A 22,971-nucleotide genomic window follows, 5' to 3' on the forward strand; every position below is an offset into this window, starting at 1 on the left:
TTAATGAAAAATGCATTTTATTGAGATTTTAAGTGATAGACCAACACAAAGTAGCACATAATTGTAAAGTGAAAGGAAAATAAAACATTGTTTTTAAAATGTAATCAAATAACAATTTGAAAAAGAAAAGTGTGATGTGCAAAAGTATACAGTTCCCTTTATATCAGTACCTTTTGCTGGGCATGTTTCTACCAGCTTTGCAAATCTAGAGACTGAGATATTTGCCCATTCTTCTTTGCAAAATAGCTTAAGCTCAGCCAGGTTGGATGGAGAGCGTCTGTAAACAGCAATGTTCATGTCTTGCCACAGTAGCTCAATGGGATTTAGGTCAGGACGTGACTGTGATATTCTAACACATGAATATCCTTTTTATCTTAACCATTTCACACTAGTTGTATGTTGAGGGTCATTGTCTTGCTGGAAGGTGAATCTCTTTTCCAGTCTCAAGTCTTTTGCTACCCCCAACAAGTTTTCTTCCAGGATTGCCCTGTATTTATCTCCATCCATTTTTCCATCAACTCTGACGGGGGCGGCACGGTGGCGCGGTGGGTAGCACCTCCACCTCACAGCAAGACGGCCTGGGTTCGATTCCCGGCTGGAGCGTCCCGGGTCTTTCTGTGTGGAGTTTGCACGTTCTCCCTGTGTCTGCGTGGGTTTCCTCCGGGTTCTCCGGTTTCCTCCCACAGTCCAAAGACGGCACATTCAGGCTAATTGGAACTTGAAATTGCCCCTTAGGTGTGAGTGTGTGAGTGAATGTGTCTGTGTGTCTGTCTGTGTCTGTCTGCCTTGCGATGGCTTAGATCGTAGAACCTTGTGATTATACAGTACCTTTCCTGCCACGAAATAGCCGACGAGCTGATGTGGCGTTAAACTCGACTACCCAACCCAACCCATCAACTCTGACCAGCTTCCCTGTCTCTGCTGAAGAAAAGCATCCGCACAGCATGATGCTGCCACCACCATGTTTGACAGTGGGGATAGTGTGTTTAGGCTGATGAACTTTATACATTTAGTCCAGAAAGTTCAACTTTAGTCTCATCTGACCACACCACCTTCTTCCACGTTGCGTGCATATGGGCATATAGGAGTGCACCATTTATCATTGTCCTGTGGACAGATTCTTCCACCTGAGCATATATAATGAATGCTAAATGCAATTGATTGCACTGGATTTTATTTAGGTGGTTCAGAGTAAAGGGGCCCAAATACTTCTGCATGTCACACTTTTCAGATTTGTATTTGAGTAAAAATTTGAAAACTATGTATTATTTTTGTTCCACTTCACGATTATGTGATATTTTGTGTTGGTCTGTCACTTACAATCTCAGTAAAATATGTTTCAATTTGTGGTTGTAAGAAAACAAAATGCGAAAAGGTCAGGTGGTTATGAATACTTTTTCAAGCAACAGTATCAGGTTCTAATTTATAGTTTGTATTGCATGTTTTTATACCTGAGAAAACTTAGATATGTTATTTGTAGATTATTAAGCCAAAAACTGTTGTGACTCAGATACATTTAATGTGTCTCAAAACTGTCAGTGCACTGTTTGAATATGAATGTCTATTTTTTTTTAAATATCAATTATAAATAATATAATTGTTTAGACTATTTCATATGAAGTCATCACAATCTTATTAATTTCTCATTTACTTAATTTGCTCCTTTATTCCGCATCTGTAGATTTGCTGGCTGTAATCTCACTGCGGGGTGCAGTGAAACGTTGAGTGCAACAATAAAAACAGAAAACTCCTCCCTAAAAGAGCTGGACCTTAGTAACAACAACCTGCAGGATTCAGGAGTGGAGAAGCTCTCTGATGGACTGAAGAGTTCATACTGTAAAGTGGAAAAACTGAGGTCAGAATCATAAAATCTATTTAGATCAAGAGAAATCTACACTAACATTAGAAATGCACACACCACAACTCCTCTTGCACCACATTTATATTTGGGTTAAACGGATCATCACCAAATTGTCTCCTCTTATCCCAGGCTAGATGATCAGTTCAGTGGGGTTTATAACTATGCTGCTTGTCTCATCCACTTGCAATAGTGCAACCTTGCTACACACATGCCACACCCATGTCACCGTTACTGCTGTGCTGAGAAAACCTGCTTAGTGTAATTATTCACCATTGATCAGAGCCAGACCACCCTATAAACTCATTATGCATGCTGTGTAGGGCCCTGCAAATTAAGGCCCCCTGCTCCCCCTTGTGACGCTGGCCAGCTGTGGTTGCAGTGTGCAGCTGCTGATGCCGAGCGTCGCCTGCTGATAATAGATAGGGTTTTCTACTAAACACATCACATCTGCAACCAGTGTTTTGGTGTGTGGTGTCACTACAGCTTTTTATAGACATGTATCTCAACACCAGAATAAAGCTCTGATTCTGTTCGTCCTCCTGTTATTTCTAGTGTTGTACAGATCAGCATTTCACTCATATTTAATATTAGTAACTCGCCTATGCATTTTGGTTGTTTGGACAATTTCTTCCCTGGTTGCATCAGTTCACATCACGTGTTTTCTGCCGCAGTCCACTTGCTGCAAGGTCAAAGTTGAACCAGGTTAAGCATTAGCGCGCTGGAAGCGTGGTTATGGGGGTGGCAATGCACTGCTTTCCGCACTGCTCTTCTACAGCACCAAACCGTTCTGCCACTGGAGAAAAACATAAATCCAATTGGGTCAACGTACAGTGGTGTGGCTACTGTATGCAGTGTGAAAGTGCCGTAACAGTTTTCTTTTTTTCACAAATTCTACAACTTGCTACTAGTTTCATGCACAATTCAATACACTGGAAAAGTAAAAAAAATGTCAAAAGTATGAAAGATGCATTAAAAACACAACGTAAAATGTTCATTGGCTTGTAAGGTATCCATAACTCTTGATCTTTTTCACATTTTGATACCTTACAGACACAAAAAATGCATTTTATTGAGATTTTAAGTGATAGACCAATACAAAGTAGCACATAATTGTAAAGTGAAAGGAAAATAAAACATTGTTTTTAAAATGTAATCAAATAACATTTTGAAAAAGAAAAGTGTGATGTGCAAAAGTATACAGTTCCCTTTATATCAGTACCTTTTGCTGGGCATGTTTCTACCAGCTTTGCAAATCTAGAGACTGAGATCTTTGCCCATTCTTCTTTGCAAAATAGCTTAAGCTCAGCCAGGTTGGATGGAGAGCGTCTGTAAACAGCAATGTTCATGTCTTGCCACAGTAGCTCAATGGGATTTAGGTCAGGACGTGACTGTGATATTCTAACACATGAATATCCTTTTTATCTTAACCATTTCACACTAGTTGTATGTTGAGGGTCATTGTCTTGCTGGAAGGTGAATCTCTTTTCCAGTCTCAAGTCTTTTGCTACCCCCAACAAGTTTTCTTCCAGCATTGCCCTGTATTTATCTCCATCCATTTTTCCATCAACTCTGACCAGCTTCCCTGTCTCTGCTGAAGAAAAGCAGCCCCACAGCATGATGCTGCCACCACCATGTTTGACAGTGGGGATAGTGTGTTTAGGCTGATGAACTTTGTACATTTAGTCCAGAAAGTTCAACTTTTGTCTCATCTGACCACATTCTTCCACGTTGTGTGCATATGGGCATATAGGAGTGCACAATTTATCATTGTCCTGTGGACAGATTCTCCCACCTGAGCATATATAATGAATGCTAAATGCAATTGATTGCACTGGATTTTATTTAGGGGGTTTAGAGTAAAGGGGCCCAAATACTTCAGGGGGTTATGAATACTTTTGCAAGCCACAGTATCAGGTTCTAATTTATAGATGGTATTGTATGTTATTATACCTGAGAAAACTTAGATATGTTATTTGTAGATTATTAAGCCAAAAACTGTTGTGACACAGATACATGTAATGTGTCTCAACACTGTCAGTGCACTGTCTGAATATGAATGTCTATTTTAAAAAATATATATAAATTATAAATAATGTAATTGTTTAGACTATTTCATATGAAGTCATCACAATCTCATTAATTTCTCATTTATTTCATTTGCTCCTTTATTCCCCATCTGTAGATTTGCTGGCTGTAATCTCACTGCGGGGTGCACTGAAACGTTGAGTGCAACAATAAAAACAGAAAACTCCTCCCTAAAAGAGCTGGACCTTAGTAACAACAACCTGCAGGATTCAGGAGTGGAGAAGCTCTCTGATGGACTGAAGAGTTCATACTGTAAAGTGGAAAAACTGAGGTCAGAATCATAAAATCTATTTAGATCAAGAGAAATCTACATTAGAAATGCACACACCACTACTCCTCTTGCACCACATTTATATTTGGGTTAAACGGATCATTACCAAATTGTCTCCACTTATCCCAGGCTAGATGATCAGTTCAGTGGGGTTTATAACTATGCTGCTTGTCTCATCATCTTGCAATCGTGCAACCTTGCTACACACATGCCACACCCATGTCACCGTTACTGCTGTGCTGAGAAAACCTGCTTAGTGTAATTATTCACCATCGATCAGAGCCAGACCACCCTATAAACTCATTATGCATGCTGCAAATTAAGGCCCCCTGCTCCCTCTTGTGTCAAGTTTAGTAGAGTTAGCATCTGATATCAAGCATGGAGATTAAGTGAAAGTAAATAAAAAGTTTATTGAAAGTATTCCTCAGCACATGGAAGTGTGGAAAAAATACTCCACAAGTGTGAACTGTGGGAACAGCAGTCAGGTAAAGTTGTGAACACGAGGTAAAGTCTGATTACCCTTACAGTGCCATAGTAATCTTACATGAACCGAACTTTGAAGCAGAAGTGAAATATGAAAACATACTGAACTCAGTCTTATGCTGTCATCACTCATTTAAACTCCCTCAAATAACATCAATAACTGAAAGTTCCTTACTATTCCAATTGCTTAAGTTCAAGTTCCACTTTAAATCATGGTGCTATATTCATACAATCATATAACACCAGCGTATTTGCTCATATCCACCTTAAACAGTGAAGCAGTTAAAGTGCCTGGACAAAACTGCTGCACCATTTAAGGGAACACAAAACAGCAAGTTGGAAAATAAACAACTACATTGGCTTTTTTCTTTAAATTTCACCTTTAGTAGGGCGCTGAGTGGTCCAGCGGTCTAAAGCACTGCTGCTGTGAGCAGGAGGTCGCAGGTTTGAACCCCCGCTCATGCAGCTTTGCCATCAGCTCAAAAAGAAGCAGTGGCTGACCTCATATGTATCAGAGGAAGCATGTGTTAGTCTTCACCCTCCTGGTTTGTTGGGGCATTACTAGTGATAAGGGGAGTCCTAATGAGTGGGTTGGGTAATTGGCTGTGCAAAAATTGGGGAGAAAATGGGAAAAATTAGAAATAAAATAAAAAAATTCACCTTAAGTGCAGCAGTGGTTATAGTGTTGGCCATATTTAGTTTTTCTCTTCAAAAAATTCCATACTAGGTTAAGGGTCCCTTATCAGAATGTTGTTTAGGGAAAGTCCGACTGGGTCTGCATTAATGAACAGAAAGGATCTTCTTTTATGTATTTTTATGTATTTTATGTTTTATCTGCTCTCTTTTTGCAGACTTGTTGTGTGTAATCTTGGGGGGAAGACCAGTGAAACTCTGGGAACAGCTTTACTATCAGAGACCTGGACCCTGAAAGAGCTGGACCTTAGTAAGAATAACCTGCGGGACTCTGGAATGGAGAAGCTTTCTGATGGCCTGAAGAGTTCAAACTGTGTACTGGAGATACTGAGGTCAGAATTATACATTTACTAAACCTCCAAGTTCACCCCAGTTCAGCTTGATATCATTCCGTCAATTGGTCTATTTGTGTGTGTTTGAGATCAGTGTATATAATACTAAATATTTCTGTATGTAAACACAATTGTGAATACATTTATTGAAGGGATTACATGTTTCGTGTATTTTCTTTAATGTTAAACAACAGTGTGGAAAATAGTGTGGAGTGTGGAGATAAAATCATTTTGTCCGTTCTCATCAAGACATTGTCTGTTATTATATAACATAAGCTAGAATGTTTTTTTTATCAGTCACGCTGATGTGTTTCCATATATTGTCACATCCTAATTGCACTGCACTCTCTGTTGCAGATTAGCCACCTGTAACTTTACTGGGAAATCATGTACGTTTCTCATATCAGCACTAAAATCAAAAATCTCCTCCCTGAAAGAGCTGGATCTCAGCAGCAATGATCTGCAGGGTTCAGGGGTGGAGGAGCTATTCATGGATCCACAGAGTTCACCCTGTAAACTGCAGATACTCAGGTCAGATTTCTGTCTGTTTATTCTGCAAAAAAAAATTACGTAACTGTATGACACTTTTATATGGGCTAGTAGGGCTGGGGATCATTGTAAATTTGTTTATACCGATACCAGTATGGTGCCTTAAAGTTGATGCCGATACTCAAACAGTACTTGTAATTGTAATTTCTGATTAACCGGTTATATAAATAGGTGATTGCATTGTATGTTTTATATATTTTTCTGTTCAGGTTTACCGAGTGGGATATTCTGGGGAATATGGTTTAGTCTAGGGAGGCTAAAGGGGTATATACAGTGGCTTACAAAAGTATTCATACCCCTTGAACTTTTCCACATTTTGTCACATTACAACCACAAACGTAAATGTATTTTATTGAGATAGACAAAAACAAACTATTGCGTAAGTGTGAAGTGGCGCAAAAATGATACTGTAAAAAAGGATTCTGAAAAGTGTGACGTGAAATGTATTCAGCCCCCTTTACTCTAAAAGCCAGTGCAATCAACTGTCATCAGAAGTTAATTAGTTAACAGAGTCCAGTTGTGTGTAATTTAGTCTTGGTATAAATACACTTGTTCTGTGAACGGCTCAATTGTTTGTTAGAGAACACTAGTGAACGAACAGCATCAAGAAGACCAAGGAACTCACCAGACAGTTCACATATAGTTGTGGAGAGGTTTAAAGCAGGGTTAGGTTATAAAAACATATCCCAAGCTTTGAGCATCCCAAAGAGCACTGTTCAATCCATCATCCAAAAATAGAAAGTATTGTACCCCTGCAATCCTACCAAGTCATGGCCATTCACCCAAACTGACAAATCAAGCAATGAGAATCTGTATACAGGACAACAATCATAAAGCATGTGCTCTACAAAAATGGCCTTTATGGTAGAGCGTCAAGAAGAAATCAGTTGTTAAAAGAAACATATGAATTGCTGTTTGAAGTTGCAGCCAACATGTGAAAGAAGGTTCTGTGGTTAGATGAAATTAATGAATTAATTAATTGAAACTGAGAAGGAGATTCACCTTCCAGCAAGAAGATGACCCTAAACACACAGCAAGAGCTACAGTATAATTGTTTAGATCAGAGAATATTCATGTGTTAGAATGATCCAGTCTTAAATCCAATTGATCTTCTGTGGCGAGACATAAAAACTGCTGTTCACAGACGCTCTCCATCCAACCTGTCTGAGCTTGAGCTGTTTTATAAAGAAGAATGAGCAAAAATCTCAGTCTCTAGATGTGCAAAGCTGGTAGAGACAAACCCCAAAGCACTTACAGTTGTAATTGCAGCAAATGGTGGCTCTACTAAATATTGGGCTGAATACTTTTGCACTTCACACTTTTTAAATTTTTATTTTATAAAAAAAATTGAAAATCAAGTTAGTGGTTGAACTTTTGCAAGCCACTGGGGTCGACTCAGGCCCGTAAGAGGGTGGAAGAGTTTTGTCTGTGAACTGTTTACCGAGCTGATGAGCTTGGGTGACTCTGTTGTTGACTGGGTATGCCTTACTGTTCAGTCTAGCTAGTGGTAGCTTTAGCCACATATTCCAGCCAATTCTGAGCTAAAGTGTATATAAGTAAGTGTATTGTTTTGTTTCGAAAATAAATCAAACCAGCTGAGATCTCATCCCTGTTTTGGAAATCCATAATTTCCCTCTACAACCTGTTATTTAAAAAAGGTTCCTCCTATCCTCAAGACCCACACTACCACAGTCAGTCACTTAAAAATTAATATCATTTATATAATATATATATTTTAGCTGGAATTCTTAGTACTATTGTGAGGGAGACAGTTATAATAGTGTAGTGTGGTTTAGGTCTGGCAGGTCTCAGGAGTGAGAGAGGGAGTGGTTGAGAGAGAAGGAGAGACATCACGAATGAGAGCAGGAGGTTTTCATCGCAGCGGCAGTGTGTGGACAATTTGAATAATCTGCATTTCTTTCTCGGCTTGTGTGTGTGTTAGTGCACCGGTTGTTTTTACCACGTGACATGCGCTCTCCACGCTTATGCGTGTTTCATGCAAAGTATCGAAACAGGCACTGATTTTTTTTCGACCTTTTGGTACTCGGTAGTACCGAGACATTTTGGTCTGTGATTTTTTGGTATTGAATTTCGATACCCAGCCCTATGGGCTAGTATGTCCATATTTGTGTTCATATTCCCTGAATTGTTTTGCATATATTTTAATCAGTACTTCCTCCTAGTTATTGTTGCTGTGTTAAACTCTGAGCTTGCAATGGAGTCAGTAAAGAGCATCTGTGATAACAACCTGCAATGTATGCTCAACCAGAGCTTTCCCCAGACACAACATAAATATAACATTATTAGTCACCAAATAAATATTCTACAATAGCATTTATCATAACATCCTATTATTGGTAATTAAATTGCCTGTTACAGCGCAAACTTTTCTGAGACTCAAATTTGAATGTGCATTACATACACATTTATAAATAAAAAAATAAATACTATAGTGATATTTATCATATCCCCTTAAATTATATACACATCTATAAATAAACAACTAAACACTTTAGTAATTTTTATCATATTCCCTTACATTATATACACATCTATAAATAAACAACTAAACACTTTAGTAATTTTTATCATATTCCCTTACATTATGTACACATCTATAAATAAAAACTGAACACTCCAGTAATATCATATCTAATCACATAATATACACATCTATGAATAAAACCAAAACATTCCAGTAATATTTATCATATTCCCTTACATTATATACACATCTATAAATAAAAACTAAACTTAGAATGTCAGTTCTATAAAAACCTGCTGGATAAAAATGTTGCTCACCTTGAGATCAAACGTTGCTCTTTATGAAATTGTTTTGTTTGCCGCAACTTTATGGAAACAGTATGACGAAGTTTTAGGGCCATACAAAAAAAGTTCACTTCAAGAATAAAGACGTAATATCATGAGAATAACGACGTTATATCACAAGATTAAAGTCGTAATATTGCAAGAATAACATTTCTCTTAACATTAAAGTATTTTGATGGAAATGTAGTTCTAACTGCTTGGACTGCAGTTAAAGGTTGGAGCACTGAGGGAGGGAAAGGGGCATTTTCTGCTCATTATATTTTACAGTGATAATCACCATCAGTGTATCTACATTTATAACCTGCAGCTTATTAATGCTGTAGTGTTACAGTTAGATAAAACAGTGTGCAGATTTTGCCGTGTCTGCGTAGCCGAGCCTTTGGCTCGTCCGCCGTGAGAGGCCTCCCATGTGGGGAGAGTGCGCGCTGCTGCACGGACATTTCCTGCCTTTTAGTTTGTTATTTGCGACCAAAGAAACATAAAATAAACCTTTTACTTATGCAGGATGACTGTTTTATGAACTGTATTAAGTTCAAATATACTGTGAAGTATACATGATATGCACGTCAATGATCTCAACAATGTGGAACTGTGTTTATTTATTTCTTATTTTCAACAAAAATGTAACAGAAAGAAATATAATTTTATAAATATACAATAATAAGACTTGGGTCCAACTGTACACTGTAAAAATGAGGAAATAAAGAAAATATAAAAATGTATATAATGCAGTGTGTAACAGTTGTCTATGAATGAGTCATATAGAGCTGAATACAAATAAAATAGTTGGCTTAAAATAATATTAAGACAGTGTTTTGAGATGTTTATTTGAATGTGCAGTTTATATTATAATTTGGATCAATTTAATATCATAATATTGCACTAAAACAGTTAACTTGTTTATACAACTAATTTGTATGTCTAAATTACACTTGTATGCAAATTAAGTATAACTTAAACCATTTGAACATACTATTTTCTAAAACATCATTACAAAACTATAATGCAGGTTTATGAGCTCAAAAACATCACAAACACTGTTTTTTGTGCATATTTTAGTGATAACGGCAGCACTAAGCTCTTTAGGCTTCCAATATGATCACCTTTTACATGTTTCTAACTTTGATTATGCTTCACAGTATATTTGAAATTTAATATAGTTTATAGCTCACAGACAGTCATCCTGCATCAGTAAAAGGTTATTTTCTTTATTCATGACTGGTTTTTACAGTATTCCTACGGTTGCAAAAACCAAACTAAAAGGTAGAAAATGCAGCAGCGCACATTCTTCCCACACGGGAGATTTCTGGCGACAGGGGAGCTGAAGGTTCGGCTACCGGGACACCACCACGGGAAAATCTGCACACTGTATTATCTAACGGTATCACAACAGCATTATTAATTATCTGCAGGTTATAAATGTAGATAATCCCGGTAAAAGATAATGAGCGGAAAATGCTCTTTACCCTCCATCAGTGCTTCGCTGTTAAACTGGAGCCCACGCAGTTAGAACTACATTTTCCTCAAAATACTTTAATGTTGTAATATTATGACTTTAATCTCGTAATATTACAACTTTATTTTCTTAATATTATAACTTTAACCTTGTAATATTAAAATTGTAATGTTGTTAATTTAGGAATTTAAGTGAACTGTTTTTTTGTGGACCTAAAACCTAAAACTTCTGCTAGGGTGTTTTTTGTTGTTTCCAACCAAAACTACTCTAACAGAAATCATGTTATACTTATGAGCTCTAAAGTCATAAATATGCTGTTGTGATGAAGACCTGAAGGCAGTAATAAAACTGTGGAAACTGCTGACTGCTCACTTCAAAGACACTTTCCGAAGAGGAAGATTATGTGGATTGTAGTAAACAGGTCAGAGGTGGAGGGAGTTCACAGTGTCTTTATCAGCAATACCCCCCCCCCCTCCAGATCAGACATTTGTTCATACAAGTATTTAAATACATTATCCTTTTTCAAGTACAGTCATATGAAAAAGTTTGGGCGCCCCTATTAATCTTAATCATTTTTAGTTCTAAATATTTGGGTGTTTGCAACAGCCATTTCAGTTTGATATATCTAATAACTGATGGACACAGTAATATTTCAGGATTGAAATGAGGTTTATTGTACTAACAGAAAATGTGCAATATGCATTAAACCAAAATTTGACCGGTGCAAAAGTATGGGCACCCTTATAAGCCCAAACTTTTTAATATGACTGTATTTAGCTTTGTGTACCATAATACCCTGTGTGCTTTTCTCCTGTGCAGGCTGGCTTTATGTAATATTGAAGAAAGGGTTTGTGAATATCTGGGATCAGTTTTAAATCAGGAAAATTCCCTGATAGAGCTGGACCTAAGTAACAACGACCTGCAGGATTCAGGAGTGAAGCTGCTCTCTGCTGGACTGAAGAGTTCACACTGTAAACTGGAGATACTCAGGTCAGTTCATTCTAGATTTATAAATATATGTCTAACATTCAATATTCAGTTAATTTAAACAGTTAAACTGAAGACACTACAAAAATATGGTGTTTTTCCGCAATATAAACTGTATGTTTCTTTTAAAGGTCTTATCCCAACGTTTATAAATTCATTTTAAACAGTCTAGTTGTGGTCTCTAATATGAACGAATGCCATGTAAGCCGTTTTTTTGTGGAAAAAAAGTGCTCAGGTGTTTTTATTTAGCCCTGCTTTAGATCACTGAATTACCTGTCTCTGGAGAAAGAGAGGTTTTGGCTCTTTCTCATGAATATTCAAACATGCAAATATATCACCTCTGATTGGCTAACAGCAGTGAAGCAGAGAATGCCTACCAGCCTCTCGCCCACAGTCAGATTTACAGCTCAAAAACACGGTCAAGGACAAAATGTTGTCAGAGATACAGCCTTAGTTAAAGAAATAGCACTGCGTGAAGTTAACCCTTAAACTTCACTTAATGTCAGACGCGACGCCCCGGCAGTGCTCTCTCCCCGTGGCCGAGAAACGTTATGACAAAGTGGGTGAGGCCAGGAATACTCTTTCACCTGGTAGACATCGACACCCTAACGTCTCTCTGATCAGCTTATATTTTTGAGGCTTTTCTTTGACTCGCTACTGCAGACAGTGGAGGCTGACAAATAGTTTCATACGCAGTATGCATACACAACTGGGAGAGACCTATAGTATTATACAAAGAACAAGAAAAAATGGATTTTGGCAGAATGAGACCTTTAACAAAATAGGTACACTGTAAAAACCAACCAAGGTTGTTTGGATGCAAATGCAGGCAGGTTTTATTAATCCAACAACACAAGGCAAAACTGTAGTCCAAAAATCAGAGTTCATAACCAGAAAGAGATCATGAGGCAAAAATCGTAGTCAAGGACAGGCGAGGATAAAAACGCTCGTGTGGCAATATCTCGCAACTCAACTTGTATATATAGTCCATGTAATAAGCTGATGTCCCACAGGTGTGTGGGAGGAGCAGAGTCAGCTTATTAGTATCCTGGAGAGGCTGATCTTAAAGGTGCAGGTGTGACATTACACACGCAGTGTCACACTAATTAAATACCAACTGTGCCTCCATTTGAAGCCTTATTAGCCTGCTGAAAAAATTGAGTGAGTTAGGGAGAACAAGTTAGTTACAAGCCACATATACAAGCTGCTTTATATCAAATGAAACATAAGGTGTGACAAAAGATTAAGGAGGAGGAAGATTAAAAAGTTCAATAGGGAAAAAGAGAGAAGGTTTATACTATTAATGTCTGGTGGACAGATTAAATAAACAAATTCAGGAAATGTCACCTTTATATACAAACAGGATTGGCAAAACAAAATTACATTCGCACACCAAATAAATATGTAGCCTGAACATTGCATTTCTCCCTTTCCCTCCCTCTCTCTGCAGATTGTCTGGTTGTATGATCACAGAAGAAGGATGTTCATTTCTGGCTTCATCATTAAGTTCAAGCTCCTCCCACCTGACAGAACTGGATCTGACCTACAATAACCCAGAGGAGTCAGGAGAGAATCTGCTCACCCCACACTGCAAACCCGGCACACTCAGGTAAGAACGACTCCATCAGATTTTTATTGGTGTGTATTATTTGTGTTTTAGGCATTTTAGTGAAGAAAAGCGTGTATTGATTGTAGGGCTGCACTTTAAAAATTAAAACTGACGTATAAATGAATAAACATTTAAGGTTTATAATATTTTCTGAAGAAGTTTTAAACAGAATGAGCCTGCATATTTATATATAAACAAACTAAATTACTCAATTATTTAATTATTTTACATGAAAAAAAAATGGTATGCCTCAAAACTGTTTAAAGACATCCACAGCATTGCCCTCATCAAAATAATATTTTCTGTTTATTGGCAGAATTAATAAAACATTTTACATGTAAATGAATAAATATTAATAACGTCTGTGATTTAGGTTCTAAGACATTGGAGATGATAAAGCAATCATTTGATTTCAGACTTTTTTTTCCTGCTCCACAAACGACTCTGCTGTAAAAGCCAGCACTCATAATTGTGACATAATTGACAACATAATTGTGAAGTACAGTGAAAATTATACATGGTTTATAGGGCTGAACGATTTTGGAAAATAATCTAATTGCAATTTTTTATCTATAAATTGCGATTGCGATTTAAAATGCGATTTTTTTTGTCTTCTCAAGTATTTTTCAACAACAGAAGCAATAAATCAATCTGTTTAATAATAAACAATGTCAGATTTATTTAAAGCACAGATAACAATAAAGCAAAAAAATCTATGCTTTTCCTTTTCACCATTTGTTTTTTTATAAAAAAATAAATACATAAATAGCTTTTCCTTTTCACCATTTTTTTTTAATTAGGAAAAACAATAGATTGTTAACTTACTTTAACTTACTGCTCTCCAGCTAGTAACATCATGAAAAATTAAAGTGCAAAAAACTTAAAGAGAATCTGCTTTAACCAACTCGTTATTTTCTGTATTTGAAGATGCAGCACTGGTCGTTGGCATTTTAGCCTTGCAAATACCACACGAGGCTTTGTGGTGTTTTTTTAAATGCTGAAAAAGGTTTGTAGTGTTACCTCGCCTCGTAGCAACAGTAGCAAGGCACGTTTAGCACAGTACCTGACGTTGAGCAGCATCTTCTTTTTTAAAGCCAAAGTAATTCTACACAACTGATGTGTTCTGTCGAGCCTGAAGCCATTGTGCAACAAGGGCGTGTTCACACCTGTAGTTCGTTTCTAATGAGTTTGTTTACTTGGAGCGTTTTCTCACTCTGTTCGGTCTGGTTTCCCATAGGCATAAATGTAAACGCACCAAAATGCGCATCAATAAACCACGCGAGCAGCCTGTGTCCTCTGATTGGTCAGAGCTGTCTGACACGGGAGTACATTAAATATAAATATACGAAAAATGTAAATACAGCGAGAAGATTTTGTGTTCCAGCGCAAATATCTGTGCTTTAGCACTGAACGCTGAAACGCTGCACTTTCAAACACAGTGTTTCTGCGTGCAGCGCAGATTTATACATAATAAACAGAGTCACGCGGCTGTGAGCTATGAATGCAGTGCAGATTTATACATAATAAACAGAGCAGTGAATGCAGCGCGTGCCTGGACACAGTGTTTGTTCACAGCTGTGGTAATTAGCGTTATCTGGCTAATATATTAGTTTAAACTGTGCTTGCTTTATCAGCAGTTTAGCTCAAATAAATGGCTTATATTTAATAGGTGGATCCGATCGAGACCGGATCACGTTCTCACCACAAGCGAACCGCTCCAGAGTTCGTTTGGTACCCAGAGGAGGTGGTCTCGGTCCGGTTCTTTTGATCCGCACCCGAGTGCGATTACTGTTTATACACCTGCTCAATCGAACCGCACTAAAGTTACAAACAGACCAGAGTTCGTTTTAACTGGACCAAATAGTGCTGGTGTGAAAACGCCCTAAAGTGCGCTGTGTTGACTTCACTTCTCCACCTCCCTGCCTTCTGCTCGGGTATGCTCCGCTCATCCTCGGCTTGGCTCGCTCCCAAGTCACGTGACCAGTCAAATCGCAGCCAGTGCGGTTAGAGAATCGCGTTTTAAAATATTGCGAGATTATCGCAAATGCAATTAATCGTTCAGCCCTAATGGTTTACCAACTTGTATTTAAACAAAATCTAAAAAGTGTGATGTGTATTCAGCCCCCCATATACTAGTACATAATAGAGTCACCTTTCGCTGCAGTTACAGCGGTCAGACTCTACCATTATCAATGCACAATCTTGAGGGAAAGTAATGCCAAACTACTCTGCTTTCCCAATTATTATGCAAATGATATTTTTCCCTGATTTTCCTAAAAGGTTGAACCAAATGACCATTTGATATCACCTTCACAATTCTTGCATCTATTGAATTTGTGAGTTTTTGCTTAAACCTTTTTGCCTGATGTCAGAATAGCTTCCCAGAGCTGCTGTTTAGATGTGAACTGCCTCCCACCATCATAGATCTTTTGCTTCATGATACTCCAAAGGTCTCTATAGAATTGAGGTCAGGGGAAGATGGTGGCCACACCAAATACCTGTTTGTTGGTTTGTAATGGCATTTTAGCAGCAACTCTATTAATCAGAGGAACTTGCCTGGAAGAATCCTTTCTCATTTTGCCTTTATCTGCACGAACCTGTCTGTGCTGTAAATCAACCATAAGTCTTTTCACAGTATGATGATTACGCTTACGTTTTCGTGAAATATGTAATGTTTTTATACATTGTCCAAGGCGTTGCACTATTTGACGTTTTTTGGCAGCAGAGAGATCCTTTTTCTTTCCCATGTTGCTTGAAACCTGTGGCCTGCTTAATAATGTAATGTATATATATATATATATATTTATATAAATAAGTTTTCTAAAAATCAGCATCTCTACATGATGTATGTCTGTATGACAACCATTCCATTCCAGTGTCAGTTAAATTCCAACCCAAGTACACCTCAGGGTGACTGTCATCTTATTCGAATGTCAGTCAGCAACTGCAGGATGACATCAAGTGGGCTACAAAAGGAATGGCAAATGGCAGCTGGGGTGAAGTGCACGGCAAGAACAGTTCGTAACAGGCTCCTAGAGTCAGGACTCATTTAAAGCTAGAAAAAAAGCCTTTCATCAATGAGAACCAAATGAGAGCCAGGCTGAAGGACGTATGAATTAAGGCACATACAAGGTTATCCTGGAAAAACACTTGTTTCTCTCACTCTGAGGACTGTTTTTCCCAGTAGGACAATGCATCATGCCACACAGCTAGCTCAATTAATGTGTGGATGAAGGACCACCAGGTCAAGACCCTGTCATGGCCAGCCCAATCTCCAGAACCCCATTGGAAACCTCTGGAATATAATCAAGATAAAAATGGATAGTCACAAGCCATCAAACAAAGCTGAACTGCTTGAATTTTTGTGTCGGAGTGCCATAAGGTCACCCAAAAGCAGTGTGAAAGACATGGAGAGCATGCCAAGAAACATGAAAGCCTTTACTAAAAAAAATCTTGGTTATACCACCAAATTTCAAAAATCTTTGTGAGTTAAAAATATAGTATTGTTGTTTCTAAATGAATACGAACTTGTTTTCTTTGCATTACTTATGGTCTGAAAGCACTGCTTATTTTTCGTTATTTTGACCATTTGTCATTTTCTGCAAATAAATACAAAATTTTAGTTTGGAATTTCGGAATTTCAGTTATCAGTAGTTTATAAAATAAAAGAACAGGTTCCTATGGATCTAATGGCATTTGCCACGGGAGCTCGCTATAGTAGTATAGGAGACAGTAGTATTGTTACATAATACGTGCACATAAAACATTAGACCTTTGCCCGAGAACAAAAAATAAATAAAACAAGGACACAAGCCCGACTTTCTCCTGTTTTTAATAAGCATTGAAATTACCTTTACCACAATTACTCTATTAAATCAAGTTACCAAGAACACGTCCAAAATAGCCCATTAGCTGTCCATGGAAGTCCAAAACAAACGTGCAAACTGCTCATTTTAAATAATAAATCCAACCACCAACTAAGCTGTGAACGACACATTCCTGAAAGTCAAATTAATATGCCTGATTGCGTATTGCTGTGTACAAAGCCACTAGTTTAGCCACAGGATCTGTGGCAAGTGTCTTTGCTAAGTATCCGTTTCTGAATGGCAGATGCCGCTAGCGAGCGCCGCGAGCCCGTAGCGTTCGTGGCCAGTGCCACTCCTCAAAGACAGGTGCCAGTAGGTGTCACTTCCTGTTGCCAGTTGCCGTTTGAGGATCAAACCCCCTCTCATAAAAGCTTTCATATGAGTGCATTTTTGGTGTGAAGATTTGCTAAGGGTCTAAACACACAGTTTTAGAGGGTAGAGCATAAACTGCATTTTTTTAACTGCATTAATCTATTCAAGAACTAATGACGACAAGCGTCATGTGAACCAGTTTTCTTATAAAGACGCTCAAGACGTCTGGAAACAGAGAGTTCAGGGTAAAGCAGGGAGAGGAGTTGGCGGACGGCACAGTTCTGGTCTTAAGGGGAGCTGTAGGGTCCAGGGTGTCAGAAACAGACACAGCACAGCAAGAGACAGAAGAGGAGAGTTTACAGATCACAGACAGAGAAGAAGATCTGATTGGAGCAGAAATTAACACAGAATCTACAGCAGCAGAATTACAGAACAGAATACAGGTTATAGGATGTGATTTAAGATTAGAAAGAGATTAGCTGTAATCAGTTCATGATCTGAAATGCTGATATACAGACCAGAACCCCCCACTGGGTGATTATGATTTTATACGATATTCAAGTAAACTCTGGAGGCTTAATGAGATGTTCCTTGTTTATGCTCACTTATTTCTTTAGATTGTTTTAAATACTCACAGTTTGAGTGACAAGCAGCTGACAGGAACCTTTTCCAGTGTTTATCCATAAGTATACAATAATATTATGGTTTTATTATACTATTTATTATACTATTTGGAATATATTGAATCAGTTTACTTAACTTATCTCTTTCCAGTAAAATGAATCATATTTTCATATTTTGTCCAAAATTCTGCATTAACATGTGTTTTATTAGGCTTTTTAAGTTGTTTTTTTTAATTATACATCCAGTGTAATAAACCTACAGTTGTGGTCAAAAGTTTACATACACTTGTAAAAAAACATAATGTTATGGCTGTTTTGAGTTTTCAATAAGTTCTACAACTCTTATTTTTCTGTGATAGAGTGATCGGAACACATACATGTTTGTCACAAAAAACAGTCATAAAATTTGGTTCTTTCATAAATTTATTATGGGTCTGCTGAAAATGTCACCAAATCTGCTGGGTCAAAAATATACATACAGCAACATTAGTATTTGGTTACATGTCCCTTGGCCATTTTCACGGCAACTAGGCGCTTTTGGTAGCCATCCACAAGCTCCTGGCAAGCTTCAGGTCGAATGTTTGACCACTCTTCTTGACAGAATTGGTGCAGTTCAGCTAAATGTGATGGTTTTCTTGCATGAACCCGTTTCTTTAGCACTGTCCACATGTTCTCAATGGGGTTTAAGTCAGGACTTTGGGAAGGCCATTCTAAAACCTTAATTCTAGCCTGGTTTAGCCATTCCTTTACCACTTTTGATGTGTGTTTTGGGTCATTGTCTTGTTGGAACACCCAACTGCGCCCAAGACCCAACCTTCGGGCTGATGGTTTTAAGTTTTCCTGCAGAATTTGGAGGTAATCCTCCTTCTTCATTATCCCATTTACTTTCTGCAAAGAACCAGTTCCACTGGCAGCAAAACATCCCCAGAGCATAATACTACCACCACCATGCTTGACAGTAGGCATGGTGTTCCTGGGATTAAAGGCCTCACCTTTTCTCCTCCAAACATATTGCTGGGTGTTGTGGCCAAACAGCTCAATTTTTGTTTCGTCTGACCAGAGAACTTTCCTCCAGAAGGTTTTATCTTTGTCCATGTGATCAGCAGCAAACTTCAGCCGAGTCTTAAGGTGCCTTTTCTGGAGCAAGGGCTTCTTTCTTGCACGGCAGCCTCTCAGTCCATGGCGATGTAAAACACGCTTGACTGTGGAGACTGACACCTGTGTTCCATCAGCTTCCAAATCCTTGCAGACCTGCTTCTTGGTGATTCTTGGTTGACTCTTGACCATCCTGACCAATCTCCTCTCGGCAGCATGTGATAGCTTGCGTTTTCTTCCTGATCGTGGCAGTGACACAACTGTTCCATGCACTTTATACTTGCGTATAATTGTCTGCACAGTTGCTCTTGGGACCTGTAGCTGCTTTGAAATGGCTCCAAGTGACTTCCCTGACTTGTTCAAGTCAATAATTCGCTTTTTCAGATCCACACTGAGTTCCTTTGACTTTCCCATTGTAGCTTTTGTAGCTGAGTCTAATCACTGGGTCAAATGAGCCCTATTTAAATGGGCTCATGAGAAGTCAACAGCTGTAGTCAATCAGAATCACTTACAAGAAGTGAAGAGGCCATGACATGAAGCTAATTTGATTGACACAACTCGCTACATCACCAAAATTAACAAATTTTGTTGCTGTATGTATATTTTTGACCCAGCAGATTTGGTGACATTTTCAGCAGACCCATAATAAATTTATGAAAGAACCAAATTTTATGACTGTTTTTTGTGACAAACATGTATGTGTTCCGATCACTCTATCACAGAAAAATAAGAGTTGTAGAACTTATTGAAAACTCAAGACAGCCATAACATTATGTTTTTTTACAAGTGTATGTAAACTTTTGACCACAACTGTATATAAGGATTCTTCCTGGATACAAATCTGTATCATATGTAAGAACACAGCACTGCCCTGCACTGGGTCTGTCCAGTGACTGGGTTGAATTATTTTAGCTAATAGTAGCAATAGTTCCATATTTAGTTTTGTTTACATACAGAGATTTTCTCCTATTGAATTCATTACTATTCTAGAATCTGATGGAAGTGTTTATATGTACAGAATAATTAACACACTGATAAAATGCTCAATACAATTATTCTGATCCAACACAATGAGCATGTAGAGTACCACTTAATGTATACATTACCATGACGACCAGCATCTATGAGTTCAGTCAGAGTAAAAGCAGCAGGATGTTACGTGAGTGTTTTTATTTAGGTAGCAACTGACATGGAAATGTAATAAAGTCGAGAGTCGAGAGAGTCGGCCCCACTGCTGATTTCACCAAACCTCTAGAAGATACCAGTACCAGTCGTCCCAGTGAAGGAATTAATGCTATTGTAAATAATGGGAGACATGTTTTAATACCTTCATACTTCACATAAATATTACATTTAAAAACATGTTTTTAGAACCAAATCTACTTGACAAGATAATTATTTTTTTTTTAATGTAAAATTCACGAATGACATGTACTTTGCATCCTGAGTTGTATACAAGACAACCTCCACTTTTAACCCATCCGAGTATTGAACACATTGCTTTATTTTCACAAACATTATTTCCCTGTATACTGTATGTGGAGAATATACTTACACTGTCTGACTGTAAATTGAATGAATTCAGGAGTTCACATGACTATTATTCTTTTGTTTAACTGATTATTTAAAGGATTATCCTCCTTGTTCAATCAGATAAAACTGTATTCAGAATGGCCTCAATAGCACTGCTCTATTCTCACTGAGGTGAATACACGTGTTCTATATTGTAAATGAGATGTTAGTCAGATTATTATTGGATTATCAGGCTGCATGTAAACATGGTTAACATCATCACATGGTATTTAGCACGTTATAAAATTGACATTTTATGCAGCATTATTGTTTGTTTTCCTAAACCATTGTTTTCTATTGTGGAATATAATTTTTAATCATTGTCAAGTTACCAGTGAAAGCATTTCCTGTGTCAGTTTACCCTGTAAGCACTTCTTAGAGCCAGACATAGCGGTGCCATTCTGGTTAAATAAGATAACCTAGTGTTAGGATCATGGGTCAAAGGTCAAAACTCCTTTACAGAGGAAGACATCTGTTTTTGGGACTGTTGTAGCAGGTCTTTTGTTTCTGGTACACCTCCCCCATGCCTAAACACTATTTAGCCAGTGTGTGCTGAGTCCAGTTCAGTTGGAAGTTGGGTGAGAGGCTAGCTGGGAGAGAGAGTGGCTGGGAGAGCTGCTGGAACAGCCATGAGGCTGGACCATGGTGAACTCTGCTTTGCTCAGAGTCTTGCTTTGAACAACATAATAATAAAGCTAAACATCTTCCTGCACTGACGGTCTCTTAGACTCCTTTCTTCTGCAATCTACATCTACAAGAACTGGTACGTTGTTGAACAGCAGACGTCAAGAAGATCTAATGTTCTCTTCACTGCTTCACTAACCTATTTAGAGAAATCTAAATGTGTGGTTAAGAAGACAGGATTGAGCACCAAGAAAAAAATACAACACTGTCATTTATTTTTACAACAGAGTTTAACTGTTGAGACTGAAAATCTCAATCTGACAATAAAAAACACTTAATTTAGGTAAAAAAAAAAGACTCTTGCTGATATTTACAGTTTGTCCTTCAATAGAGACACATGCAGTCATTTTCTCAGTGATTATGTCACAGGAACTGATCTATTATCTTTATAAGGTGTAATTTAAATGATGGAACCGGGTTTCAAAATCTGTGAATGTATGTTGAAATTGTAATTTCATATAAAATGAATTTAATGTAATGATTGTCAGTGAGGACATGCAAATAAACGTAAAGAATAATTTTATATCAACTTTTACATAGTTCTATTAAATGATGAGTTTAAAATGCAGTTAGTGGTTTCCATTAATTAAAAATGTGTGAAGTAAGGAATCCCAGTTAGAGTCCAGCCAGCAGAGCAGATCAGAACAAGAACATGACCAGAATTATGGGTCGAGTAATTAACATGCTGAGATAAACCAGAACCTTAAACAAATAAACAAACAAAACTGAGCCTCAAGAAACCCAGCCCACCGTCCTCCCTTAAAAAAATAAGTAAATGAATTTGAGCAGAGTTAACAGGAGGTCTGAGTGAATCATATCAAAATAAATAAAATCATTTATATTCAAATCAAACACACAGACTATTATGTACAGGAGGCAGGTGTGTTACTTTTACTTTACACATCTCTTAAAGATAAGAAGATAAAACTGTTGGGAGCACATTCTTACATATTTTTAATTAAACATTCCTCCCACAGCTGCATTCTCCGTTATCTGGTCCAGGGTGTGAATTATACAGGGACAATCGGAGGGATCATGTTTTTCTTACTTATTACTTACTGTAATTTCTGCAGTACATAAATGATAAATCATTTACACCAGTAGCACATATTACTACCACTATAGCCTTTATAGTCAGGGTAATAAACAATATACTAAACAACAAAATCAACAACTAGTCAATCCCACAAACACACACAATGTTGGTTGCTATCACAATCTAGACCTGTACCTGTTACATTAAAGTAATAGGCCACCCCAAAAAAAAAAAAATCTGCAGTCTGCAGTTTTCTCACCCTGAAAATTAAATACATATTTTACAAAAGACTAAACAAGAATTCAAGGTGTATCACAAAAGTGAGTACATTTCTCACATTTCTGCAGATGTTTAAGTTTATCTTTTCATGGGACAACACTGACAAAATGACACTTTGACACAATGAAAAGTAGTCTGTGTGCAGCTTATATAACAGTGTAAATTTATTATTCCCTCAAAGTAACTCAAATATACAGCCATTAATGTCTTCCACCGGAAACAAAAGTGAATACACCCCTTAGTAAAAGTTCCTGAAGTGTCAATATTTTGTGTGGCCACCATTATTTTCCTGAACTGCATTAACTCTCCTGGGCATGGATTACCAGAGCTTCACAGGATGCCACTGGAA

The 22,971-nt window shown here is 37.7% G+C and overlaps 1 protein-coding gene across 12 annotated transcripts in view; it reads left to right on the forward strand.

The window, feature by feature from the left end:
* Window positions 1–22,971, forward strand: part of LOC103029360 (ribonuclease inhibitor-like) — a 605,885-nt gene that overhangs the window by 103,777 nt on the left and 479,137 nt on the right. For 6 of the 12 annotated variants that reach the window (XM_049470077.1, XM_049470081.1, XM_049470079.1 and 3 more), the window contains 6 exons: window positions 1,682–1,855; window positions 4,044–4,217; window positions 5,552–5,725; window positions 6,083–6,256; window positions 11,379–11,549; window positions 12,997–13,155. The exons of 2 other annotated variants lie outside the window; for them this stretch is intronic. In XM_049470077.1, coding sequence (XP_049326034.1) covers window positions 1,682–1,855; window positions 4,044–4,217; window positions 5,552–5,725; window positions 6,083–6,256; window positions 11,379–11,549; window positions 12,997–13,155 — 1,026 coding nt within the window. The remainder of the gene's footprint in view (window positions 1–1,681; window positions 1,856–4,043; window positions 4,218–5,551; window positions 5,726–6,082; window positions 6,257–11,378; window positions 11,550–12,996; window positions 13,156–22,971) is intronic. 4 more of the 12 variants (XM_049470087.1, XM_049470086.1, XM_049470090.1 and 1 more) reach the window with 4 other exon arrangements.

Source organism: Astyanax mexicanus, chromosome 21 (genome assembly GCF_023375975.1).
Source record: "Astyanax mexicanus isolate ESR-SI-001 chromosome 21, AstMex3_surface, whole genome shotgun sequence".
NCBI lineage: Eukaryota > Metazoa > Chordata > Actinopteri > Characiformes > Acestrorhamphidae > Astyanax > Astyanax mexicanus.